Genomic DNA, 27,834 nt, shown 5'->3' on the forward strand with positions numbered 1-27,834 from the left:
TATTACCATCATTAGGGGAAAAAACGGTGATCCAATCTCTGACCCCCAGGAATAGGTTTGCAGATTTGTTGAGCATTTCTGTGAGGTCCTGGGGGAGGGGAAATCCCTCAGCCTGGAAAACATCGTGGCACAAAGTGGGGATGACCCTGCTGAGGCTGCAGTGCCTCAAGTATTGGAAGAAGAAGTCACCCCCTGTGAGTGGCTGGCTGAGGTGCCATCTGTTGAGGAAGTACTGAAGGCGATCCAGAGTCCCAGACCAGTAAAGGCACCGGGCAGAGATGATCTCCCAAGCGAAATGCTGAGGGTGGCGTTTGTGCATAGACTGCCCTATATGACATCATAACAACAGTCTGGACCACTGGATGGGTTCTGCAGGATTGGAAGGATGCCCTGGTGGTCCCCCTCTTTAAGAAGGGGGACCGCACAGACTAACTACAGGGGCATCTCACTCCTCAGTGTGCCGGGAAAGGTCCTGGCAATGATTATTCAATATCGCCTTGCTAGGTACGCTGAGGAGAGGCTTGCGGAGCCCCAATGCGGTTTCAGGAAAGGGCGGTCCTGCACAGATGCCATATTTTCTGTCCGTTTGCTACAGCAGAGGTGTAGGGAATTCCAATAAGACCTACATCTCTGCTTTATTTACTTGGTCAAGGCCTATGATACCATCAGTAGGCCTGGGCTCTGGGTTGTGCTTTCGGAGTCCCTGACCATCTGCTCATGATCATTAAGGGCCTTCATGATGGTGAGCAGGCCCGGGTAAAACTACGTGGGCGGGTGTCGGAGCCATTCCCTGTTCATTTTGGGGTGCGACAGGGATGTCCTCTGGCTCCCACATTATTTAACATCTATTTTGACCACGTAATTCATGAAGCCTTCGATGGCTGCACTGGAGAAATTTCCATCTTGTACAGATACAATGGGAGCCTAATCGATGCCCGGGTGTGGTAAAGGGATGGTTCCTTATTGCTCAACCACGTTATGTATGCTGATGATTTGGTAATTGCTGCTCACTCAGAGGAGTTGGAGACGATGCTGCTGAGACTGGAGCATGCCACTAAGAGATGGGGCCTTACCATCAGCCCCACCAAAACTAAGCACCTGCCTGGGTATTTTGTACCATCGGACACTCCACCCCCACAACTCTCAATCGATGATGGGGCAGTTGTGGAGAGAGTGGAGAGTTTCCCATACCTGGGCAGTGTGCTCATGGCCGGCTCCGGTTGGACAGCAGAGGTCTCACTCCCAATCAGTCGACCGGCAATATCTTTTCATTGGTTGCGTAACGCTGTGTGGAAGCTACCTGGTCTGTCGCTCCACACTAAGCTTCAGGTCTTCTCGGCCACGGTCATTCCCTCCCTTCTCTACGCTTGCGAAACATGGACGGCCATAATGGAATATCTTTGCCAGGTAGAAACATTTAGGCTTGCCTGCCTACGATCCATCCTGGGTTCAACCAGGCTGGATTGTGTGAGGAGCTCACAAATCCTTGAAAGATCTGGGCAAAGTTTAATTGGTGAGCTCCTCCGGCAGGCAAGGCTGCGTTGGCTGGGTCATGTGGCCCGCATGCCCAATCACCGCAAGCCTAAACAGCTTTTGTTCTGCCGGATAGAGGGGGCTAAACGGGCGTGGCATGGGCTAGAGAAGAGATGGAGTGACGTGGTACAGGAGGACGTGGAGCTGAGTGGACTTGCCAATGACCGGTACCAGCGGTGTCAAGATCGGCCTTTGTGGAGGAGGCTCGTGAAGGACGCTACTGGGCAGTTGGAGGCAGTCGCCCTCCAACAACAACGGAGGGCGGAGAAGCGACGCTCACAACGAGCGGAGCGCCGGGTGGCTAAAGCAAAGCAGGTTGGCACAGTAGGGGGCACAGGTGGTGCATCAGCCAGTCATCTCAGTCAGTCGACCCGTGGCACCTGGGTCTGCCCCGTGACCTCCTGCCAGCGGGCGTTCGACACTTCACGTGGCCTCAGGGTGCACATAGCCTGGCACAAGCGTCGTGGTGACGTCACCGCCACTTAGTGGCGAATGGCGGTTGTTGTTGTGTCTGTGCGTCTGTGTCTCTGTGTGTGTCTGTGTGTGTGTGTCTGTGTCTCTGTGTCTGTGTGTCTGTGCGTCTGTGTGTCTGTGTCTCTGTGTGTCTGTGTGTCTGTGTCTCTGTGTGTCTGTGTGTGCGTCTGAGTCTCTGTGTGTGTGTGTGTGTGCGTCTGTGTCTCTGTGTGTGTCTGTGTGTGTCTGTGTGTTTGTGTTTCTCTGTGTGTCTGTATGTATGTTTGTGTGTCTCTGTGTGTGCGTCTGTCTCTGTGTGTGTCTGTGTCTCTGTGTGTGTGTCTGTGCGTCTGTGTCTCTGTGTGTGTCTGTGTGTGTCTGTGTTTCTCTGTGTGTCTGTATGTATGTTTGTGTGTCCCTGTGCGTCTGTGTCTCTGTGTATGTGTCTGTGCGTCTGTGTCTCTGTGTGTGTCTGTCTCTGTGTGTGTGTCTGTGTCTCTGTGTGTGTGTCTGTGCGTCTGTGTGTCTGTGTGTGTCTGTCTCTGCGTGGCTGTGTCTGCATGTATGTTTGTGTGTCTGTGTCTCTGTGTGTGTGTCTGTGTCTCTGTGTGTGCGTCTGTGTGCCTGTGTGTCTGTCTGTGTGTCTGTGTTTCTGTGTGTCTGTGTGTCTCTGTCTCTGTGCGTCTGTCTGTGTGTGCATCTGTGCGTCTGTGTGTGTGTCTGTGCGTCTGTGTGTGTGTCTGTGTTTCTGTGTCTCTGTGTGTGTGTCTGTGCGTCTGTGTGTCTGTGTGTGTGCCTGTGTCTCTGTCTGTGCGTCTGTGTGTCTGTGCGCCTGTGCGTCTGCGTGGAGCGGTGGTCTAGCGGTGAGCGCTATGAGCCCGGAGGCCCGAGTTTGATTCCCGCTCGCAGCCAACGCCATTTGACGACCGAGCGCACAAAGTGGCTACGGCACGGCGATGGCAAAGTGGCCCCAACATACCCCACGCACACGCATGTAGCGTGTCGCCCTTACACCCCCGGTTACCTCCGATTGACACGCGCGTGGTACACACACTTGCTGTGGGGGTGGAGTGTCCGCTGGTACAAAATACCCAGGCAGGTGCTTAGTTTTGCTGGGGCTGATGGTAAGGCCCCATTCTCTTAGTGGCACGCTCCAGTCTCAGCAGCAGCGTCTCCAACTCCTCCTCTGACTGAGCGGCTATTACCAAATCATCGGCATACGTAACGTGGTTGAGCAATAGGGAGCCATCCCTTGACCGCACCCGGGCATCGATTATCCTCCCATTATATCTGTACCATATGGAGATTCCCCCGGTACAGCTATTGAAGGCTTCACGAACTACGTGGTCAAAATAGATGTTAAATAATGTGGGAGCCAGAGGACATCCCTGTCGCACCCCGAGGTGTGATGTGATGGGGCAGTTGTGTGGGGTGGAGTGTCCAATGGTACAAAATGCCCAGGCAGGTGCTTAGTTTCGGTGGGGCTGATGGTAAGGCCCCCTACCTCTTAGTGGCACGCTCCAGTCTCAGCAGCAGCGTCTCCAACTCCTCCGACTGAGCAGCTATTACCAAATCATCGGCATACGTAACGTGGTTGACCAATAGGGAGCCATCCCTTGACCGCACCCGGGCGTCGATCAGCCTCCCATTATATCTGTACCATATGGAGATTCCCCCGGTACAGCAATTGAAGGCTTCACGGAACTACGTGGTCAAAATAGATGTTAAATAATGTGGGAGCCAGAGGACATCCCTGTCGCACCCCGAGGTGTGATGTGATGGGGCAGTTGTGTGGGGTGGAGTGTCCGATGGTACAAAATACCCAGGCAGGTGCTTAGTTTTGGTGGGGCTGATGGTAAGGCCCCCACCTCTTAGGTGGCACGCTCCAGTCTCAGCAGCAGCGTCTCCAACTCCTCCTCTGACTGAGCAGCTATTACCAAATCATCGGCATACATAACGTGGTTGACCAATAGGGAGCCATCCCTTGACTGCACCCGGGCATCGATCAGCCTCCCATTATATCTGTACCAGATGGAGATTCCCCCGGTACAGCTATTGAAGGCTTCACGGAACTACGTGGTCAAAATAGATGTTAAATAATGTGGGAGCCAGAGGACATCCCTGTCGCACCCCGAGGTGTGATGTGATGGGGCAGTTGTGTGGGGTGGAGTGTCCGATGGTACAAAATACCCAGGCAGGTGCTTAGTTTTGCTGGGGCTGATGGTAAGGCCCCACCTCTTAGTGGCACGCTCCAGTCTCAGCAGCAGCGTCTCCAACTCCTCCTCTGACTGAGCAGCTATTACCAAATCATCGGCATACGTAACGTGGTTGACCAATAGGGAGCCATCCCTTGACCGCACCCGGGCGTCGATCAGCCTCCCATTATATCTGTACCAGATGGAGATTCCCCCGGTACAGCTATTGAAGGCTTCACGAACTACGTGGACAAAATAGATGTTAAATAATGTGGGAGCCGGAGGACATCCCTGTCGCACCCCAAGGTGCACAGGGAATGGCTCCGACTCCCGGCCGCGTAGTTTTACCCGGGCCCGCTCACCACAACGAAGGTCCTTCATGAGCGTGAGCAGAGGCTCAGGTTGCTGATCTATTATTTTTTTTTCTTTGTTCAATCAGGAGGGCAACGTTCGTTCACGTGGTGCGGTGCACGTGTGCCTGTGCGTGTGTGCCTGTGCGTGTGTGTGCCTGTGCGTGCGTGTGTGTGCGTGTGTGTGTGTGCGTGTGTGTGCGTGCCGGAGGGGCTGGGAGGTGTTGGTTACCTCGCCTGGTACACAGGCGGCGGCGGTTTCGACGCTGGACCCCAGACAGGGGTGGGGAAACTGTAGGAAAGTAAAAAAAAGTTTTAAAAAATCAAATAAAATAAAGGCACGATGGTGACGATGTTGAAAAAAAAAAGCACCCGAAAACTTTATTGTTGGCAAGGTGAGCTGCTTACGTAGATCGTCACATTCACGGCAGCAAATACTCCAAATGCACGCACACACACACAAATACAAAGGTCTCCCGGATAGCCTTAACAGACTGTTGGGGCAAGTGCTGTTAGCGAGGCATTGTGTTCACTGCACGCCGCTACACCAGGTAACTCATTTGAGGCTGAGTCGACCTAGGGGAGGCCCGGGACCGGTGGGGATAATCGTCACCGGTGGTGTTGGCCGTGAGCGGGGATCGAACCCGGGTCGCCGCGCTCGCAGTGCTGTGCGCTAACCGCTGCACCGCCGCTCCCTACACACAGACACAGAGACACACATACACACAGACACACAGACACAAAGACACACAGACACACAGACACACACACAGACACACACACAGACACACACACACAGAGACACACACAGAGACACACACACACACAGACACACACACACACAGAGACACACAGACACACATACACACACACAGAGACACACACACAGACACACATACATAGACACACACAGAGACAGACACAGAGACACACACACAGAGACACACACAGAGACACACACACACACAGACACACACAGACACACAGAGACAAACAGACACAGAGACACACAAAGATGAAGATTCACCGTATAGCCTGAACATTGTTAGGGCAAGTGCTATTAGGGGGTGACGTCATCCTCCAATATTTGAGGCACCGCAGCCTCAGCAGGGTCATCCCCACTTTGTGCCACGAAGTTTTCCAGGCTGAGGGATTTCCCCTCCCCCAGGACCTCACAGAAATGCTCAGCAAATCTGCAAACCTGTTCCTGGGGATCGCAGATTTGATCACCGTTCTTTCCACTAATGATGGTATTAGGTGTGGTGCTGCAGGTTACTTTTTTGATGGAGTTAAATAAAGATTTGTGATCGCGGGCAACTGAGGCAGACTCCATCTCCTCAGCAACCCGCGACCACCACCCATCCTTGCAGCGCCTCACGGCTCTACGAACCTCCGAGCGAAGGCTGCGGTAAGCCTCCTCATTCTCCGACGTGGGATGCTGTAGCCGATGACAGTGGGCCTGTCGCTTAACTCAGCCAGCCTGAACACCTCCTCTGTCAGCCAGGGTCTCTGGGGAGGTCTGGACCGCGTACCCAAAGCAACCATTGCAGCTGCATGAGTCACAGTCCTAAACCTCGCCCATTTACCCTCGACATCAGGAGGAGTGGGGGCCGATGCCAACCCCAGCCGCAAGCAATGATGAAATTCTCGCTTGCAACTTTCATCAGATAACTGAGACCAGGCCACTTTAGGTTGGAATGGGGTCCTGGGTGTACACCCACCACCGGAGTGGAAGAATGGCAGGCGCATCTTACAGATGACTAGTCGATGGTCAGAGGGCAGATCAGCTCCACGGTAGGTCCTGGTGTCAAGGACATGGGCTCGCATTCGCTGGTCCGTCACTATGTAGTCCAGCAGATGTTCTTGCTTGGACCCGGCATGCATCCATGATGTTGTGTGGATGCGCCGATGCCGGAACAGCGTGTTGGTAATTACAAGCCCATGGGCTGCACAAAAATCTAGCAGCCTCCTACCGTTGTTATTGAGCTGATCTGGCGCATGCCCTCCAATCACTCCAGACCAGGTGCCAGTATCATGACCAACTCGGGCATTGAAGTCACCCAACATGATGACTCTATCCCGAGGGGCCACTTTAGCCAGCACCTGTGACAGGAGGTCATAGAAGGCATCTGACTCATCGGCTTTGCCTGCATCCCTCCACGGATGTTCATCTTCGGTGGGGGCATAAGTAACCACGACCACCATTCCTCGCCTCCGGTTGATGGGAAGGCGAGCCCAAAGTAGCCTGGGGCTTACAGGTTCCCACACCTCACCGCCACGCTCCCACGCCCCCTTCATTCTTTTGTTCAAAAGAAGACCCACACCCTGTTGTTTGGCAGTCTGCTGCCCCGAGTAGAGGACTGTCCACCCCTCATGGTGGCAGGAGCCAGAGCCGGTCCACCGGACCTCCTGAATGCCGCATAGATCCAGGCGGTACCGGTCCAGCTCCCGACAGAGGAGTGGCAGCCTCTCCTCTGCAGTGAGCGTTCGAACATTCCACGTGGCCACCCGTAGTGGCTTTTCGTTGTTTCTGGAGGAGCCCCGAGGGTAGAGATTCAATCTCCTGGCTCCGCCAATTGGGGTTTGGCCAGGAGACGTCATAGACGCCTGGCCCCCCGGGGCCTCCGGCACAAGCTTAGTTGTTACATATTTCAGTTTAGCTCGTGGTTTAGTGGTAATTAATTGAAGGTGGAGGGGTTACCAGCCCCTCGCACCCGTCCAGAGCCCCCGTTTAGCCCCTGTGGTGGACACATATGCCATGAGGGGAGGAGCCAATCAAAATTGGATCTCCCCCCACAGCGCTGTCCACGACAGAGTTGCCCGTCCGGCACCGCGAGGAGGTAGGGGGTTGTTTTGCCGGACCACACTCATACACACACACACACTACACACACTACACACACACCACCCTACACACACACTCACAGATGCCCACAGACACCCGTGAGGGCTCACGACGTGGAGGGGCGAGCCTCCGTCAGCTCCGTCGGCTCCGTCGGCTCCGTCGGCTCCGTCGGCTCCGTCAGCTCCGTCAGCTGACCCCAGCTGGGCCCGGCGCTCAGCCTCACCGCCAGCGGGGTGGAGAGATGCAGTGCAGACATCATGCAGGATCGCACCATGTGACACACCTACACACACACACACAGTGACACACACACACACACAGTGACACACACACAGTGACACACACAGTGACACACACACACAGTGACACACACACACACAGTGACACACACACACACAGTGACACACACACAGTGACACACACACACACAGTGACACACCTACACACACACACACAGTGACACACACAGTGACACACACACACACAGTGACACACACACACACAGTGACACACACACACACAGTGACACACACACACAGTGACACACACAGTGACACACACACACACACAGTGACACACACACAGTAACACACACACACAGTGACACACCTACACACACACACACAGTGACACACACAGTGACACACCTACACACATACAGTGACACACACACACAGTGACACACATACACACATACACACAGTGACACACATACAGTGACACACACACAGTGACACACACACACACAGTGACACACACACAGTGACACACACACACACACACACAGTGACACACACACACACACAGTGACACACACACAGTGACACACACACACACACAGTGACACACATACACACACACACAGTGACACACACACACAGACACATTGACACACACACACAGTGACACACACACACAGTAACACACATACACACACAGTGACACACACAGTAACACACATACACACACAGTGACACACACAGTGACACACACACAGTGACACACACACAGTGACACACACAGTGACACACACACAGTGACACACACACACAGTGACACACACACAGTGACACACACAGTGACACACCTACACACACACACACAGTGACACACACACACACAGTGACACACACACAGTGACACACACACACACAGCGACACACACACACAGTGACACACACACACACAGTGACACACACACACACACAGTGACACACATACACACACACAGTGACACACATACACACACAGTGACACACATACACAGTGACACACCTACACAGTGACACACAAATACACACACACACATACACACAGTGACACACACACACAGTGACACACACACACACAGTGACACACACACAGTGACACACAGTGACACACACACACACACAGTGACACACCTACACACACACACAGTGACACACACACACACACAGTGACACACCTACACACACACACACACAGTAACAACAACAACAACCGCCATTAGCCACTAAGTGGCGGTGACGTCACCACGACGCTTGTGCCAGGCTATGTGCACCTTGAGGCCACGTGAAGTGTCGAACGCCCGCTGGCAGGAGGTCACGGGGCAGACCCAGATGCCACGGGTCGACTGACTGAGATGACTGGCTGATGCACCACCTGTGCCCCCTACAGTGCCAACCTGCTGTGCTTTAGCCACCCGGCGTTCCGCTCGTTGTTCTGAGCGTCGCTCCTCCGCCCTCCGTTGTTGTTGGAGGGCGACTACCTCCAACTGCCCAGTAGCGTCCTTCACGAGCCTCCTCCACAGAGGCCGATCTTGACACCGCTGGTACCAGTCATCGGCAAGTCCACTCAGCTCCACATACTCCTGTACCACGTCACTCCATCTCTTCTCTAGCCCGTGCCGCGCCCGTTTAGCCCCCTCGATCCGGCTGAACAAAAGCTGTTTCGGCATGCGGTGGCTGGGCATGCGGGCTACATGACCCAGCCAACGCAGCCTTGCCTGCCGGAGGAGCTCACCGATGGGACCCTGCCCAGATCTTTCAAGGATTTGTGAGCTCCTCACACAATCCAGTCTGGTTAAACCCAGGATGGATCGTAGGCAGGCTAGCCTAAATGTTTCTAACTGGCGAAGATGTTCCATTAGGGGGGTCCACGTTTCGCAAGCGTAGAGAAGGGAGGGAATGACCGTGGCCGAGAAGACCTGAAGCTTAGTGCGGAGCGACAGACCAGGGAAGCTTCCACACAGCTTTACGCAACTGATGAAAAGATATTGCCGCTCGACTGATTCGGAGTGGGACCTCTGCTGTTAAACTGGAGCCGGTCATAAGCACACTGCCCAGGTATGGGAAACTCTCCACTCTCTCCACAACTGCCCCATCACCGATTGTGAGTTGTGGGGGTGGAGTGTCTGATGGTACAAAATACCCAGGCAGGTGCTTAGTTTTGGTGGGGCTGATGGTAAGGCCCCACCTCTTAGTGGCACGCTCCAGTCTCTGCAGCAGCGTCTCCAACTCCTCCTCTGACTGAGCAGCTATTACCAAATCATCAGCATACATAACGTGGTTGAGCAATAGGGAGCCATCCCTTGACCGCACCCGGGCATCGATTAGCCTCCCATTATATCTGTACCATATGGAGAGTCCCACGGTACAGCTATTGAAGGCTTCACGAACTACGTGGTCAAAATAGATGTTAAAAAATGTGGGAGCCAGAGGACATCCCTGTCGCACCCCAAGGTGTACAGGGAATGGCTCTGACTCCCAGCCACGTAGTTTTACCCGGGCCCGCTCACCATCATGAAGGTCCTTAATGATCGTGAGCAGAGGGTCAGGGACTCCAAAAGCACGAAGAACAACCCAGAGCCCAGGCCTACTGATGGTATCATAGGCCTTGACCAGGTCAATAAAGCAGAGATGTAGGTCTTGCTGGAATTCACTACACCTCTGCTGTAGCAGACGGACAGAAAATATGGCATCTGTGCAGGACTGCCCTTTCCTGAAACCGCATTTGGGCTCCGCAAGCCTCTCCTCAGCGTGCCTGGCAAGGCGATGTTGAATAATCCTTGCCAGGACCTTTCCCGGCAACACTGAGGAGTGAGATGCCCCTGTAGTTGTTAGTCTGTGCGGTCCCCCTTCTTAAACAGGGGGACCACCAGGGCATCCTTCCAATCCTGTGGAAACTGTCCAGTGGTCCAGACTGTTGTTATGATGTCATATAGGGCAGTCTGTGCACAAACGCCACCCTCCCTCAGCATTTCGCTTAGGAGATCATCTCTGCCCGCTGCCTTTCCTGGTCTCAGACTCCGGATCGCCTTCAGTACTTCCTCAACAGATGGCACCTCAGCCAGCCACTCACAGGGGGTGACTTCTTCCAATATTTGAGGCACCGCAGCCTCAGCAGGGTCATCCTCACTTTGTGCCACGATGTTTTCCTGGCTGAGGGATTTCCCCTCCCCCACGACCTCACAAACATGCTCAGCAAATCTGTAAACCTGTTCCTGGGGGTCGGAGATTGGATCACCGTTTTTTCCCCTAATGATGGTAATAGGTGTAGCGCTGCAGCTTACTTTTTTGATGGAGTTAAATAGAGATTTGTGATTGCAGGCCACTGAGGCAGACTCCATCTCCTCAGCAACCCGCGACCACCACCCATCCTTGCAGCGCCTCACGGCTCTCCGAACCTCCGAGCGAAGGCTGCGGTAAGCCTCCTCATTCTCTGACGTGGGATTCTGTAGCCGATGACAGTGGGCCTGTCGCTTTTTCTCAACCATCCTGAACACCTCTGTCAGCCAGGGTCTCTGGGGAGGTCTGGACCGCGTACCCAAAGCAGCCATTGCAGCTGCATGAGTCACAGTCCTAAACCTCACCCATTTACCCTCGACATCAGGAGGAGTCGGGGACGATGCCAATCCCAGCCGCAAGCGATGATGAAATTCTCGCTTGCAACTTTCATCAGATAACTGAGACCAGGCCACTTTATGTTGGAATGGGGTCCTGGGTGTACACCCACCACCGGAGTGGAAGAATGGCAGGCGCATCTTACAGATGACTAGTCGATGGTCAGAGGGCAGATCAGCTCCACGGTAGGTCCTGGTGTCAAGGACATTGGGCTCGCATCCATTGGTCCGTCACTATGTAGTCCAGCAGATGTTCTTGCTTGGACCCGGCATGCATCCATGATGTCGTGTGGATGCGCCAATGCCGGAACAGCGTGTTGGTAATTACAAGCCCATGGGCTGCACAAAAATCTAGCAGCCTCCTACTGTTGTTATTGAGCTGATCTGGCCTATGCCCTCAAATCACTCCAGACCAGGTGCCAGCATCATGACCAACTCGGGCATTGAAGTCACCCAACATGATGACTCTATCCCGAGGGGCCACTTTAGCCAGCACCTGTGACAGGAGGTCATAGAAGGCATCTGACTCATCGGCTTTGCCTGCATCCCTCCACGGATGTTCATCTTCGGTGGGGGCATAAGTAACCACGACCACCATTCCTCACCTCCGGTTGATGGGAAGGCGAGCCCAAAGTAGCCTGGGGCTTACAGCTTCCCACACCTCACCGCCACGCTCCCACGCCCCCTTCATTCTTTTGTTCAAAAGAAGAGCCACACCCTGTTGTTTGGCAGTCTGCTGCCCCGAGTAGAGGACTGTCCACCCCTCACGGTGGCAGGACCCAGAACCGGTCCACCGGACCTCCTGAATGCCACAGAGATCCAGGCGGTACCGGTGCAGCTCCCGACAGATGAGTGGCAGCCTCTCCTCTGCAGTGAGCGTTCGAACATTCCACGTGGCCACCCGTAGTGGATTTTCGTTGTTTCTGGAGGAGCCCCGAGGGTAGAGATTCAATCTACTGGCTCCGCCAATTGGGGTTTGGCCAGGAGACGTCATAGACGCCTGGCCCCCCGGGGCCTCCAGCACAAGCTTATTAGTTACATATTTCAGTTTAATTCGTGGTATCGTGGTAATTAATTGAAGGTGGAGGGGTTACCAGCCCCTCGCACCCGTCCAGAGCCCCCATTTAGCCGCTGTGGTGGACACAGACGCCATGAGGGGAGAGGGCCAATCGGAATTGGCCATCTCCCCACAGCACTATCCACGACAGAGTTGCCTGTCCGGCACCGCGAGGAGGTAGGGGGTTGTTTTGCCACACCACAGTGACACACACAGTGACACACACACACAGTGACACACACAGTGACACACAGACACACACAGTGACACACACACAGTGACACACACACAGTGACACACACAGTGACACACACACAGTGACACACACACACAGACACACACACAGTGAAACACACACGCACACAGTGACACACACAGTGACACACACACACAGTGACACACACACAGTGACACACACAGTGACACACACACACAGTGACACAACAACAACAACAACCGCCATTCGCCACTAAGTGGCGGTGACGTCACCACGACGCTTGTGCCAGGCTATGTGCACCTTGAGGCCACGTGAAGTGTCGAACGCCCGCTGGCAGGAGGTCACGTGGCAGACCCAGGTGCCACGGGTCGACTGACTGAGATGACTGGCTGATGCACCACCTGTGCCCCCTACTGTGCCAACCTGCTGTGCTTTAGCCACCCGGCGCTCCGCTCGTTGTTGTGAGCATCGCTCCTCCGCCCTCCGTTGTTGTTGGAGGGCGACTGCCTCCAACTGCCCAGTAGCATCCTTCACGAGCCTCCTCCACAGAGGCCGATCTTGACACCGCTGGTACCAGTCATCGGCAAGTCCACTCAGCTCCACGTCCTCCTGTACCACATCACTCCATCTCTTCTCTAGCCCGTGCCGCGCCCGTTTAGCCCCCTCGATCCGGCTGAACAAAAGCTGTTTCGGCATGCGGTGGCTGGGCATGCGGGCTACATGACCCAGCCAACGCAGCCTTGCCTGCCGGAGGAGCTCACCGATGGGACCCTGCCCAGATCTTTCAAGGATTTGTGAGCTCCTCACACAATCCAGTCTGGTTAAACCCAGGATGGATCGTAGGCAGGCTAGCCTAAATGTTTCTAACTGGCGAAGATGTTCCATTAGGGGGGTCCACGTTTCGCAAGCGTAGAGAAGGGAGGGAATGACCGTGGCCGAGAAGACCTGAAGCTTAGTGCGGAGCGACAGACCAGGGAAGCTTCCACACAGCTTTACGCAACTGATGAAAAGATATTGCCGCTCGACTGATTCGGAGTGAGACCTCTGCTGTTAAACTGGAGCCGGTCATAAGCACACTGCCCAGGTATGGGAAACTCTCCACTCTCTCCACAACTGCCCCATCACCGATTGTGAGTTGTGGGGGTGGAGTGTCTGATGGTACAAAATACCCAGGCAGGTGCTTAGTTTTGGTGGGGCTGATGGTAAGGCCCCACCTCTTAGTGGCACGCTCCAGTCTCTGCAGCAGCGTCTCCAACTCCTCCTCTGACTGAGCAGCTATTACCAAATCATCAGCATACATAACGTGGTTGAGCAATAGGGAGCCATCCCTTGACCGCACCCGGGCATCGATTAGCCTCCCATTATATCTGTACCATATGGAGAGTCCCCCGGTACAGCTATTGAAGGCTTCACGAACTACGTGGTCAAAATAGATGTTAAAAAATGTGGGAGCCAGAGGACATCGCTGTCGCACCCCAAGGTGTACAGGGAATGGCTCTGACTCCCGGCCACGTAGTTTTACCCGGGCCCGCTCACCATCATGAAGGTCCTTAATGATCGTGAGCAGAGGGTCAGGGACTCCAAAAGCACGAAGAACAACCCAGAGCCCAGGCCTACTGATGGTATCATAGGCCTTGACCAGGTCAATAAAGCAGAGATGTAGGTCTTGCTGGAATTCACTACACCTCTGCTGTAGCAGACGGACAGAAAATATGGCATCTGTGCAGGACCGCCCTTTCCTCAAACCGCATTTGGGCTCCGCAAGCCTCTCCTCAGCGTGCCTGGCAAGGCGATGTTGAATAATCCTTGCCAGGACCTTTCCCGGCAACACTGAGGAGTGAGATGCCCCTGTAGTTGTTAGTCTGTGCGGTCCCCCTTCTTAAAGAGGGGGACCACCAGGGCATCCTTCCAATCCTGTGGAAACTGTCCAGTGGTCCAGACTGTTGTTATGATGTCATATAGGGCAGTCTGTGCACAAACGCCACCCTCCCTCAGCATTTCGCTTAGGAGATCATCTCTGCCCGCTGCCTTTCCTGGTCTCAGACTCCGGATCGCCTTCAGTACTTCCTCAACAGATGGCACCTCAGCCAGCCACTCACAGGGGGTGACTTCTTCCAATATTTGAGGCACCGCAGCCTCAGCAGGGTCATCCTCACTTTGTGCCACGATGTTTTCCTGGCTGAGGGATTTCCCCTCCCCCACGACCTCACAAAAATGCTCAGCAAATCTGTAAACCTGTTCCTGGGGGTCGGAGATTGGATCACCGTTTATTCCCCTAATGATGGTAATAGGTGTAGCGCTGCAGCTTACTTTTTTGATGGAGTTAAATAGAGATTTGTGATTGCAGGCCACTGAGGCAGACTCCATCTCCTCAGCAACCCGCGACCACCACCCATCCTTGCAGCGCCTCACGGCTCTCCGAACCTCCGAGCGAAGGCTGCGGTAAGCCTCCTCATTCTCTGACGTGGGATTCTGTAGCCGATGACAGTGGGCCTGTCGCTTTTTCTCAACCATCCTGAACACCTCCTCTGTCAGCCAGGGTCTCTGGGGAGGTCTGGACCGCGTACCCAAAGCAGCCATTGCAGCTGCATGAGTCACAGTCCTAAACCTCACCCATTTACCCTCGACATCAGGAGGAGTCGGGGACGATGCCAATCCCAGCCGCAAGCGATGATGAAATTCTCGCTTGCAAGTTTCATCAGATAACTGAGACCAGGCCACTTTATGTTGGAATGGGGTCCTGGGTGTACACCCACCACCGGAGTGGAAGAATGGCAGGCGCATCTTACAGATGACTAGTCGATGGTCAGAGGGCAGATCAGCTCCACGGTAGGTCCCGGTGTCAAGGACATTGGGCTCGCATCCATTGGTCCGTCACTATGTAGTCCAGCAGATGTTCTTGCTTGGACCCGGCATGCATCCATGATGTTGTGTGGATGCGCCGATGCTGGAACAGCGTGTTGGTAATTACAAGCCCATGGGCTGCACAAAAATCTAGCAGCCTCCTACCGTTGTTATTGAGCTGATCTGGCCCATGCCTTCCAATCACTCCAGACCAGGTGCCAGCATCATGACCAACTCGGGTATTGAAGTCACCCAACAAGATGACTCTATCCCGAGGGGCCACTTTAGCCAGCACCTGTGACAGGAGGTCATAGAAGGCATCTGACTCATCGGCCTTGCCTGCATCCCTCCACGGATGTTCATCTTCGGTGGGGGCATAAGTAACCACGACCACCATTCCTCGCCTCCGGTTGATGGGAAGGCGAGCCCAAAGTAGCCTGGGGCTTACAGCTTCCCACACCTCACCGCCACGCTCCCACGCCCCCTTCATTCTTTTGTTCAAAAGAAGACCCACACCCTGATGTTTGGCAGTCTGCTGCCCCGAGTAGAGGACTGTCCACCCCTCATGGTGGCAGGAGCCAGAGCCGGTCCACCGGACCTCCTGAATGCCGCATAGATCCAGGCGGTACCGGTCCAGCTCCCGACAGAGGAGTGGCAGCCTCTCCTCTGCAGTGAGCGTTCGAACATTCCACGTGGCCACCCGTAGTGGCTTTTCGTTGTTTCTGGAGTAGCCCCGAGGGTAGAGATTCAATCTCCTGGCTCCGCCAATTGGGGTTTGGCCAGGAGACGTCATAGACGCCTGGCCCCCCGGGGCCTCCAGCACAAGCTTATTAGTTACATATTTCAGTTTAATTCGTGGTTTCGTGGTAATTAATTGAAAGTGGAGGGGTTACCAGCCCCTCGCACCCGTCCAGAGCCCCCATTTAGCCGCTGTGGTGGACACAGACACCATGAGGGGAGAGGGCCAATCGGAATTGGCCATCTCCCCACAGCACTGTCCACGACAGAGTTGCCCGTCCGGCACCGCGAGGAGGTAGGGGGTTGTTTTGCCACACCACAGTGACACACACAGTGACACACAGACACACACAGTGACACACACAGTGACACACACAGTGACACGTGACACACACACACAGACACACACACACAGTGACACACACAGTGACACACACACAGTGACACACACACAGTGACACACACACACACAGACACACACACACAGTGAAACACACACGCACACAGTGACACACACAGTGACACACACACACAGTGACACACACACAGTGACACACACAGTGACACACACACAGTGACACAACAACAACAACAACAACCGCCATTCGCCACTAAGTGGCGGTGACGTCACCACGACGCTTGTGCCAGGCTATGTGCACCGTGAGGCCACATGAAGTGTCGAACGCCCGCTGGCAGGAGGTCACGGGGCAGACCCAGGTGCCACGGGTCGACTGACTGAGATGACTGGCTGATGCACCACCTGTGCCCCCTACTGTGCCAACCTGCTGTGCTTTAGCCACCCGGCGCTCCGCTCGTTGTTGTGAGCGTCGCTCCTCCGCCCTCCGTTGTTGTTGGAGGGCGACTGCCTCCAACTGCCCAGTAGCATCCTTCACGAGCCTCCTCCACAGAGGCCGATCTTGACACCGCTGGTACCAGTCATCGGCAAGTCCACTCAGCTCCACGTTCTCCTGTACCACATCACTCCATCTCTTCTCTAGCCCGTGCCGCGCCCGCTTAGCCCCCTCAATCCGGCCAAACAAAAGCTGTTTCGGCATGCGGTGGCTGGGCATGCGGGCTACATGACCCAGCCATCACAGCCTTGCCTGCCGGAGGAGCTCACCGATGGGACCCTGCCCAGATCTTTCAAGGATTTGTGAGCTCCTCACACAATCCAGTCTGGTTCAACCCAGGATGGATCGTAGGCAGGCCAGCCTAAATGTTTCTAACCGGCGAAGATGTTCCATTAGGGGGGTCCACGTTTCGCAAGCGTAGAGAAGGGAGGGAATGACCGTGGCCGAGAAGACCTGAAGCTTAGTGCGGAGCGACAGACCAGGTAGCTTCCACACAGCGTTACGCAACCGATGAAAAGATATTGCCGCTCGACTGATTCGGAGTGAGACCTCTGCTGTTAAACTGGAGCCAGTCATAAGCACACTGCCCAGGTATGGGAAACTCTCCACTCTCTCCACAACTGCCCCATCACCGATTGGGAGTTGTGGGGGTGGAGTGTCCGATGGTACAAAATACCCAGGCAGGTGCTTAGTTTTGGTGGGGCTGATGGTAAGGCCCCACCTCTTAGTGGCACGCTCCAGTCTCAGCAGCAGCGTCTCCAACTCCTCCTCTGACTGAGCAGCTATTACCAAATCATCAGCATACATAACGTGGTTGAGCAATAGGGAGCCATCCCTTGACCGCACCCGGGCATCGATTAGCCTCCCATTATATCTGTACCATATGGAGATTCCCCCGGTACAGCTATTGAAGGCATCACAAACTACGTGGTCAAAATAGATGTTAAATAATGTGGGAGCCAGAGGACATCCCTGTCGCACCCCAAGGTGTACAGGGAATGGCTCTGACTCCCGGCCACGTAGTTTTACCCGGGCCCGCTCACCATCATGAAGGTCCTTAATGATCGTGAGCAGAGGGTCAGGTACTCCAAAAGCACGAAGAACGACCCAGAGCCCAGGCCTACTGATGATATCATAGGCCTTGACCAGGTCAATAAAGTGACACACACAGTGACACACACACACAGTGACACACACACAGTGACACACACACAGTGACACACACACAGTGACACACACACAGTGACACACACACAGTGACACACACACAGTGACACACACACAGTGACACACACACACACACAGTGACACACACACAGTGACACACACACACAGTGACACACACACTGACACACACACACAGTGACACACACACACAGTGACACACACACAGTGACACACACACACAGTGACACACACACACAGTGACACACACAGTGACACACACAGACAGTGACACACACACAGTGACACACACACACAGTGACACACACAGTGACACACACACACAGTGACACACACAGTGACACACAAAGTGACACACACACAGTGAGACACACACAGTGACACACACAGTGACACACACAGTGACACACACAGTGACACACACACAGTGACACACACACACACAGTGACACACACACACAGTGACACACACAGTGACACACACACAGTGACACACACACAGTGACACACAGTGACACACACAGTGACACACACACACAGTGACACACACACAGTGACACACACACACAGTGACACACACACAGTGACACACAGTGACACACACACAGTGACACACACACACAGTGACACACACACTGACACACACAGTGACACACACACAGTGACACACACACAGTGACACACACAGTGACACACACAGTGACACACACACAGTGACACACAGTGACACCCACACAGTGACACACACAGTGACACACACACACAGTGACACACACAGTGACACACACACACAGTGACACACAGTGACACACACACACAGTGACACACACACACACAGTGACACACACACACACACACAGTGACACACACAGTGACACACACACACAGTGACACACACACACACACACAGTGACACACACACACAGTGACACACACACACACACAGTGACACACAGTGACACACACACACAGTGACACACACACACAGTGACACACACACAGTGACACACACACACAGTGACACACACACAGTGACACACACAGTGACACACACACACAGTGACACACACAGTGACACACACACAGTGACACACACACAGTGACACACACACACAGTGACACACACACACACACAGTGACACACACACACACGGTGCTACACACCTGCATGAGGTCCCGTTCCGCAACTTCGTACACCAGCTCGTCATGCATCTGCAGCACCAGGTAGGCCCCTCTGAGCTCTGAGCGAGACACGGGGGGTGGGTGGGTGAGTGAGTGGGTGAGTGGGTGAGTGGGTGAGTAGGTGAGTGGGTGGGTGGGTGGGTGAGTGGGTGAGTGAGTGGGTGGGTGGGTGGGTGAGTGGGTGAGTGGGTGGGTGGGTGAGTGGGTGGGTGAGTGGGTGAGTGAGTGGGTGAGGGGTGAGTGGGTGGGTGAGTGAGTGGGTGAGTGGGTGGGTGAGTGAGTGAGTGGGTGGGTGAGTGGGTGAGTGAGTGAGTGGGTGGGTGAGTGGGTGGGTGAGTGGGTGGGTGGGTGAGTGGGTGGGTGGGTGAGTGGGTGAGTGGGTGAGTGAGTGGGTGAGTGAGTGGGTGAGTGGGTGAGTGGGTGAGTGAGTGATTGGGTAAGTGGGTGAGTGAGTGGGTGAGTGGGTGAGTGAGTGGGTGAGTGGGTGGATGGGTGGGTGGGTGAGTGAGTGGGTGGGTGGGTGGGTGAGTGGGTGGGTGGGTGGGTGAGTGGGTGGGTGGGTGAGTGGGTGGGTGGGTGGGTGAGTGGGTGAGTGGGTGAGTGAGTGGGTGAGTGGGTGAGTGAGTGGGTGAGTGGGTGGGTGGGTGGGTGAGTGAGTGGGTGAGTGGGTGAGTGAGTGGGTGGGTGGGTGAGTGAGTGGGTGAGTGAGTGAGTGGGTGAGTGAGTGGGTGAGTGGGTGAGTGGGTGGGTGGGTGAGTGAGTGAGTGGGTGGGTGGGTGAGTGGGTGGATGAGTGGGTGGGTGGGTGGGTGAGTGAGTGGGTGGGTGAGTGGGTGGGTGAGTGGGTGGGTGAGTGGGTGGTGAGTGGGTGGGTGAGTGAGTGGGTGAGTGGGTGGGTGGGTGGGTGAGTGAGTGGGTGAGTAGGTGAGTGGGTGGGTGGGTGGGTGAGTGGGTGGGTGGGTGAGTGGGTGAGTGGGTGAGTGGGTGGGTGAGTGGGTGAGTGAGTGGGTGGGTGGGTGAGTGGGTGGGTGGGTGAGTGAGTGAGTGAGTGGGTGGGTGGGTGGGTGAGTGGGTGGATGAGTGGGTGGGTGGGTGGGTGAGTGGGTGGGTGAGTGGGTGGTGAGGGGATGAGTGAGTGGGTGGGTGAGTGAGTGGGTGAGTGGGTGGGTGAGTGGGTGGTGAGTGGGTGGGTGAGTGAGTGGGTGAGTGGGTGAGTAGGTGGGTGGGTGAGTGAGTGAGTGGGTGAGTAGGTGAGTGGGTGGGTGGGTGGGTGAGTGGGTGAGTGAGTGGGTGGGTGGGTGGGTGAGTGGGTGAGTGGGTGGGTGGGTGAGTGGGTGAGTGGGTGGGTGGGTGAGTGGGTGAGTGGGTGAGTGGGTGGGTGAGTGGGTGAGTGGGTGGGTGGGTGGGTGAGTGGGTGAGTGGGTGGGTGAGTGGGTGGGTGAGTGGGTGGGTGAGTGGGTGGGTGAGTGGGTGAGTGAGTGGGTGAGTGAGTGGGTGGTTGAGTGGGTGGGTGAGTGAGTGAGTGGGTGAGTGGGTGAGTGAGTGGGTGAGTGGGTGAGTGGGTGGGTGAGTGGGTGAGTGGGTGGGTGGGTGAGTGGGTGGGTGAGTGGGTGAGTGGGTGGGTGGGTGAGTGGGTGGGTGAGTGGGTGAGTGGGTGGGTGGGTGAGTGGGTGGGTGAGTGGGTGGGTGGGGTGGGTGAGTGGGTGGGTGGGTGAGTGAGTGGGTGGGTGAGTGGGTGGGTGGGTGGGTGAGTGAGTGGGTGGGTGAGTGGGTGGGTGGGTGGGTGAGTGGGTGGGTGGTGGGTGAGTGGGTGGGTGGGTGAGTGGGTGGGTGGGTGGGTGAGTGGGTGGGTGCGTGGGTGGGTGGGTGAGTGGGTGGGTGGGTGAGTGGGTGAGTGGGTGGGTGGTGAGGGGGTGAGTGAGTGAGTGAGTGGGTGGGTGGGTGGGTGAGTGGGTGAGTGAGTGGGTGAGTGGGTGAGTGGGTGGGTGGGTGGATGAGTGAGTGAGTGGGTGGGTGAGTGGGTGAGTGGGTGGGTGAGTGGGTGGGTGGGTGAGTGGGTGGGTGAGTGGGTGAGTGGGTGGGTGAGTGGGTGAGTGGGTGGGTGAGTGAGTGAGTGGGTGAGTGGGTGAGTGAGTGGGTGAGTGGGTGAGTGGGTGGGTGGGTGAGTGGGTGGGTGAGTGGGTGAGTGGGTGGGTGGGTGAGTGGGTGGGTGAGTGGGTGAGTGGGTGGGTGGGTGAGTGGGTGGGTGAGTGGGTGGGTGGGTGGGTGAGTGGGTGGGTGGGTGAGTGAGTGGGTGGGTGAGTGGGTGGGTGGGTGGGTGAGTGAGTGGGTGGGTGAGTGGGTGGGTGGGTGGGTGAGTGGGTGGGTGGGTGGGTGAGTGGGTGGGTGGTGGGTGAGTGGGTGGGTGGGTGAGTGGGTGGGTGGGTGGGTGAGTGGGTGGGTGCGTGGGTGGGTGGGTGAGTGGGTGGGTGGGTGAGTGGGTGAGTGGGTGAGTGAGTGAGTGAGTGGGTGGGTGGGTGGGTGAGTGAGTGGGTGAGTGGGTGAGTGAGTGGGTGAGTGGGTGAGTGGGTGGGTGGGTGGATGAGTGAGTGAGTGGGTGGGTGAGTGGGTGAGTGGGTGGGTGAGTGGGTGGGTGGGTGAGTGGGTGGGTGAGTGGGTGAGTGGGTGGGTGAGTGGGTGAGTGGGTGGGTGGGTGGATGAGTGAGTGAGTGGGTGGGTGAGTGGGTGAGTGGGTGGGTGGGTGGTGAGGGGGTGAGTGGGTGGGTGAGTGGGTGAGTGGGTGGGTGGGTGAGTGGGTGAGTGAGTGGGTGGGTGGGTGAGTGGGTGGGTGAGTGGGTGAGTGGGTGGTGAGTGGGTGGGTGAGTGAGTGGGTGGGTGGGTGAGTGAGTGAGTGAGTGGGTGAGTGGGTGAGTGGGTGGATGAGTGGGTGAGTGAGTGGGTGAGTGGGTGGTGAGTGGGTGGGTGAGTGAGTGGGTGGGTGGGTGAGTGAGTGAGTGGGTGGGTGAGTGGATGAGTGGGTGAGTGAGTGGGTGAGTGGGTGAGTGGGTGAGTGGGTGGCTGGGTGGCTGTGTCACTGAGTGGCACTGGGGGAGAGAGACAAAGGCGGCCGGGCGTGGTGGTGCTGCCGACCGCCCACCCCCCTCTCTGTGTGTGTAGCCACAGTGCCGGTAGCCTTCATAGGCGCCGCCGCTACTGGCTGACAGCACTTGGCCCTGCAGCCTGTAACAGGCTACCTGGGGGAGCTTTGTCTGTGGAACGTTGCTCAGGACATCCCCCACGACCCCCACCATGACCCCCCCACGACCCCACCACGACCCCACCACGACCCCGCCACGACCCCACCACGACCCCACCACGACCCCACCACGACCCCGCCACGACCCCTCCACGACCCCACCACGACCCCCACCATGACCCCTCCACGACCCCTCCCCATGACCCCTCCACGACCCCTCCACGACCCCACCACGACCCCACCACGACCCCCTCCCCACGACCCCACCACGACCCCTCCACGACCCCTCCACGACCCCTCCACGACCCCACCACGACCCCTCCACGACCCCACCACGACCCCTCCACGACCCCTCCACGACCCCACCACGACCCCACCACGACCCCACCACGACCCCACCACGACCCCTCCACGACCCCCTCCACGACCCCACCACGACCCCACCACGACCCCTCCACGACCCCTCCACGACCCCACCACGACCCCTCCACGACCCCACCACGACCCCTCCACGACCCCTCCACGACCCCACCACGACCCCACCACGACCCCACCACGACCCCACCACGACCCCTCCACGACCCCACCACGACCCCACCACGACCCCACCACGACCCCACCACGACCCCTCCACGACCCCACCACGACCCCACCATGACCCCTCCACGACCCCACCACGACCCCTCCACGACCCCTCCACGACCCCTCCACGACCCCACCATGACCCCCACCACGACCCCTCCACGACCCCTCCACGACCCCACCACGACCCCTCCACGACCCCGCCACGACCCCACCACGACCCCACCACGACCCCACCACGACCCCACCACGACCCCACCACGACCCCTCCACGACCCCACCACGACCCCTCCACGACCCCACCACGACCCCACCACGACCCCTCCACGACCCCACCACGACCCCCACCACGACCCCACCACGACCCCACCACGACCCCACCACGACCCCCCCCCAGCGCTGACCCTGGTGGCTGTCGCCGTCGAGGGGGGGGTGGGCGAGTGAGGGGGGGCGGGCGAGGGGGAAGGCCGCCTCCAGCTCCTGCTGCACGGCCACGCAGGCCGCCTTCACCACGTCACTAGCGGAGCCCTGGAGCACGGAGTTCACAGCCTGGCGCTCCGCCTGGGGGGGGAGACATGACGTCACGCGGAGCACACAGAGTTTACAGCCTGGCGCTCCGCCTGGTGGTGGGGGAGGGGAGACATGACGTCACTAGCGGAGCCCTGGAGCACGGAGTTCACAGCCTGGCGCTCCGCCTGGGGGGGAGGACATGACGTCCCGCGGAGCACACAGAGTTCACAGCCTGGTGGGGGAGGGGAGACATGACGTCACGTGCAGCTCCTCCTGCACGGCCACGCAGGCCGCCTTCACCACGTCACTAGCGGAGCCCTGGAGCACGGAGTTCACAGCCTGGCGCTCCGCCTGGGGGGAGACATGACGTCACGCGGAGCACACAGTTCACAGCCTGGTGGGGGAGGGGAGACATGACGTCACTTGCGGAGCCCTGGAGCACGGAGTTCACAGCCTGGCGCTCCGCCTGGGGGAGAGACATGACGTCACGTGGAGCACACAGAGTTCACAGCCTGGCGCTCCGCCTGGGAGGGAGGGGAGACATGACGTCACGTGGAGCACACAGAGTTTACAGCCTGGCGCTCCGCCTGGGGGGGAGGGGAGACATGACGTCACGCGGAGTACACAGAGTTTACAGCCTGGTGGGGGGAGACATGACGTCACTAACGGAGCCCTGGAGCACAGAGTTTACAGCCTGGCGCTCCGCCTGGGGGGAGACATGACGTCACGCGGAGTACACAGAGTTTACAGCCTGGTGGGGGGAGAAATGACGTCACTAGCGGAGCCCTGGAGCACAGATTTTACAGCCTGGCGCTCCGCCTGGGGGGAGACATGACGTCACGCGGAGTACACAGAGTTTACAGCCTGGTGGGGGGAGACATGACGTCACTAGCGGAGCCTTGGAGCACAGAGTTCACTGCCTGGCGCTCCGCCTGGTGGGGGGAGACATGACGTCACGTGGAGCACAGAGTTCACAGCCTGGTGGGGGAGGGGAGACATGACGTCACGTGGAGCACAGAGTTCACAGCCTGGTGGGGGAGAGACATGACGTCACGTGTACCACAGAGTTCACTGCCTGGCGCTCCACCTGGTGGTGGTGGGAGAGACATGACGTCACGTGGAGCACAGAGTTCACAGCCTGGAGCTCCGCCTGGGGGGGAGACATGACGTCACGTGCACCACAGAGTTCACAGCCTGGCGCGCCGCCTGGTGGGAGAGACATGACGTCACGTGTACCACAGAGCTCACAGCCTGGTGGGGGAGAGACATGACGTCACATGTACCACACAGAGTTCACTGCCTGGCGCTCCGCCTGAGGGGAGAAATGACGTCACATGTACCACACAGAATTCACTGCCTGGCGCTCCGCCTGAGGGGAGACATGACGTCACATGTACCACACAGAGTTCACTGCCTAACGCTCCGCCTGAGGGGAGACATGACGTCACATGTACCACACAGAGTTCACTGCCTGGCGCTCTTCCTGAGGGGAGATATGACGTCACATGTACCACACAGAGTTCACTGCCTGGCGCTCCGCCTGAGGGGAGACATGACGTCACATGTACCACACAGAGTTCACTGCCTGGCGCTCCGCCTGAGGAGACATGACGTCACGTGGAGCACAGAGTTCACAGCCTGGTGGGGAGAGACATGACGTCACGTGTAGCACAGAGTTCACAGCCTGGCGCTCCGCCTGGTGGGGGAGGGGAGACATGACGTCACGTGTAGCTCCTCCTGCACGCCCACCACAGGCCGCCTTCGCCACGTCACTAGCGGAGCCCTGGAGTACAGAGTTCACTGCCTGGCGCTCCGCCTGGTGGTGGGGGAGACATGACGTCACGTGCAACACAGAGTTCACCGTGTCTCCCAGTGTCTTCCCGTGTCTCCCAGTGTCTCTCAGTGTCTCTCAGTGTATCCCCGTGTCTCCCCGTGTCTCCCAGTGTCTCACCGTGTCTCCCCGTGTCTCCCCGTGTCTCTCAGTGTCTCCAAGTGTCTCCCCGTGTCTCCCCGTGTCTCCCAGTGTCTCCCCGTGTCTCCAAGTGTCTCCCAGTGTCTCCAAGTGTCTCCCAGTGTCTCACCGTGTCTCCCAGTGTCTCCCAGTGTCTCCCCAGTGTCTCACCGTGTCTCCCAGTGTCTCCCCGTGTCTCCACGTGTCTCCCCGAGTCTCCGCTAGTCTCACCGTGTCTCCAAGTGTCTCACCGTGTCTCCCCGTGTCTCCCCGTGTCTCCCCGAGTCTCCGCTAGTCTCACCGTGTCTCTCAGTGTATCCCCGTGTCTCCCCGTGTCTCCCAGTGTCTCACCGTGTCTCCCCGTGTCTCCCAGTGTCTCCCCGTGTCTCCCCGTGTCTCTCAGTGTCTCTCAGTGTCTCCAAGTGTCTCCCCGTGTCTCCCCGTGTCTCCCAGTGTCTCCCCGTGTCTCCAAGTGTCTCCCTGTGTCTCCCCCGTGTCTCCACGTGTCTCCCCGTGTCTCCCCGTGTCTCCCAGTGTCTCCCCGTGTCTCCCAGTGTCTCCCACCTGTCTCCACGTGTCTCCCCGAGTCTCCGCTAGTCTCACCGTGTCTCCCAGTGTCTCACCGTGTCTCCCAGTGTCTCCCCAGTGTCTCCCCGTGTCTCCCAGTGTCTCACCGTGTCTCCCCGTGTCTCCCAGTGTCTCCCCGTGTCTCCCCGTGTCTCTCAGTGTCTCTCAGTGTCTCCAAGTGTCTCCCCGTGTCTCCCCGTGTCTCCCAGTGTCTCCCCGTGTCTCCAAGTGTCTCCCAGTGTCTCTCAGTGTCTCTCAGTGTCTCCAAGTGTCTCCCCGTGTCTCCCCGTGTCTCCCAGTGTCTCCCCGTGTCTCCCAGTGTCTCCCCAGTGTCTCCCCGTGTCTCCCAGTGTCTCACCGTGTCTCCCCGTGTCTCCCAGTGTCTCCCCGTGTCTCTCAGTGTCTCTCAGTGTCTCCAAGTGTCTCCCCGTGTCTCCCCGTGTCTCCCAGTGTCTCCCCGTGTCTCAGTGTCTCCCAGTGTCTCCAAGTGTCTCCCAGTGTCTCACCGTGTCTCCCAGTGTCTCCCCAGTGTCTCACCGTGTCTCCCAGTGTCTCCCCGTGTCTCCCCAGTGTCTCCCCGTGTCTCCCCGTGTCTCCACGTGTCTCCCCGAGTCTCCGCTAGTCTCACCGTGTCTCCAAGTGTCTCACCGTGTCTCCCCGAGTCTCCCCGTGTCTCCCAGTGTCTCACCGTGTCTCCCAGTGTCTCACCGTGTCTCCCAGTGTCTCCCCGTGTCTCCCCGCGTGTCCCCGTGTCTCACCGTGTCTCACCGTGTCTCCCAGAGTCTCCCCGAGTCTCCCAGTGTCTCACCGTGTCTCCCCGTGTCTCCCCGTGTCTCCACGTGTCTCTCCCCGTGTCTCCCCGTACCTGTGCCCGTCTCCCCGTGTCTCCCCGTGTCTCCCCGTGTCTCCACCCATCTCCCCGTGTCTCCCCGTGTCTCACCGTGTCTCCACCCATCTCCCCGTGTCTCCCCGTGTCTCACCGTGTCTCCACCCATCTCCCCGTGTCTCCACGTGTCTCACCGTGTCTCCACGTGTCTCCACGTGTCTCACCGTGTCTCCCCGTGTCTCCCCGTGTCTCCCAGTGTCTCCCCGTGTCTCCCCGTGTCTCCCAGTGTCTCCCCGTGTCTCCCCGTGTCTCCCAGTGTCTCCCCGTGTCTCACCGTGTCTCCCAGTGTCTCCCCGTGTCTCCCAGTGTCTCCCCGTGTCTCCCCGTGTCTCACCGTGTCTCCCCGTGTCTCCCCGTGTCTCCACCCATCTCACCGTGTCTCCCCGTGTCTCCCCGAGTCTCCGCTAGTCTCACCGTGTCCCCCCGTGTCTCCACCCATCTCCCCGTGTCTCCCAGTGTCTCACCGTGTCTCCACGTGTCTCCCCGTGTCTCCACCCATTTCCCCGTGTCTCCACGTGTCTCCCAGTGTCTCACCGTGTCTCCCAGTGTCTCCCCGTGTCTCCACCCATCTCCCCGTGTCTCCCCGTCTCTCCCCGCGTGTCTCCCCGTACCTGTGCACGTCTCCCCGTGTCCGTGGACAGGATGTCCGGAAGCAGCCTGCGTCTGCCCGTGATTGTCTCCCCGTGTCTCACCGTGTCTCCCCGTGTCTCCACGTGTCTCACCGTGTCTCCCAGTGTCTCCACCCATCTCCCCGTGTCTCCCCGTGTCTCC

General features: G+C 57.5%; 1 protein-coding gene across 1 annotated transcript in view; it reads right to left on the minus strand.

The window, feature by feature from the left end:
• Positions 1-4,886: 4,886 nt before the first annotated feature.
• The window catches only part of LOC116958182 (DNA polymerase I-like), a 36,646-nt gene continuing 13,698 nt past the window's right edge, over positions 4,887-27,834 (minus strand). Inside the window, exons 4-7 of the mRNA XM_076055807.1 lie at positions 23,554-24,010; positions 19,316-19,392; positions 7,457-7,659; positions 4,887-5,226 (exon numbers count right to left, since the gene is read on the minus strand). Of these exons, the coding sequence (XP_075911922.1) occupies positions 23,885-24,010 (126 nt within the window). The 3' untranslated portion in view covers positions 4,887-5,226; positions 7,457-7,659; positions 19,316-19,392; positions 23,554-23,884. The remainder of the gene's footprint in view (positions 5,227-7,456; positions 7,660-19,315; positions 19,393-23,553; positions 24,011-27,834) is intronic.

Source organism: Petromyzon marinus, chromosome 73, assembly GCF_048934315.1.
Source record: "Petromyzon marinus isolate PM22_M1 ecotype Great Lakes invasive population chromosome 73, UKy_Petmar_22M1.pri1.0, whole genome shotgun sequence".
NCBI classification, from domain to species: Eukaryota; Metazoa; Chordata; class Hyperoartia; order Petromyzontiformes; family Petromyzontidae; genus Petromyzon; species Petromyzon marinus.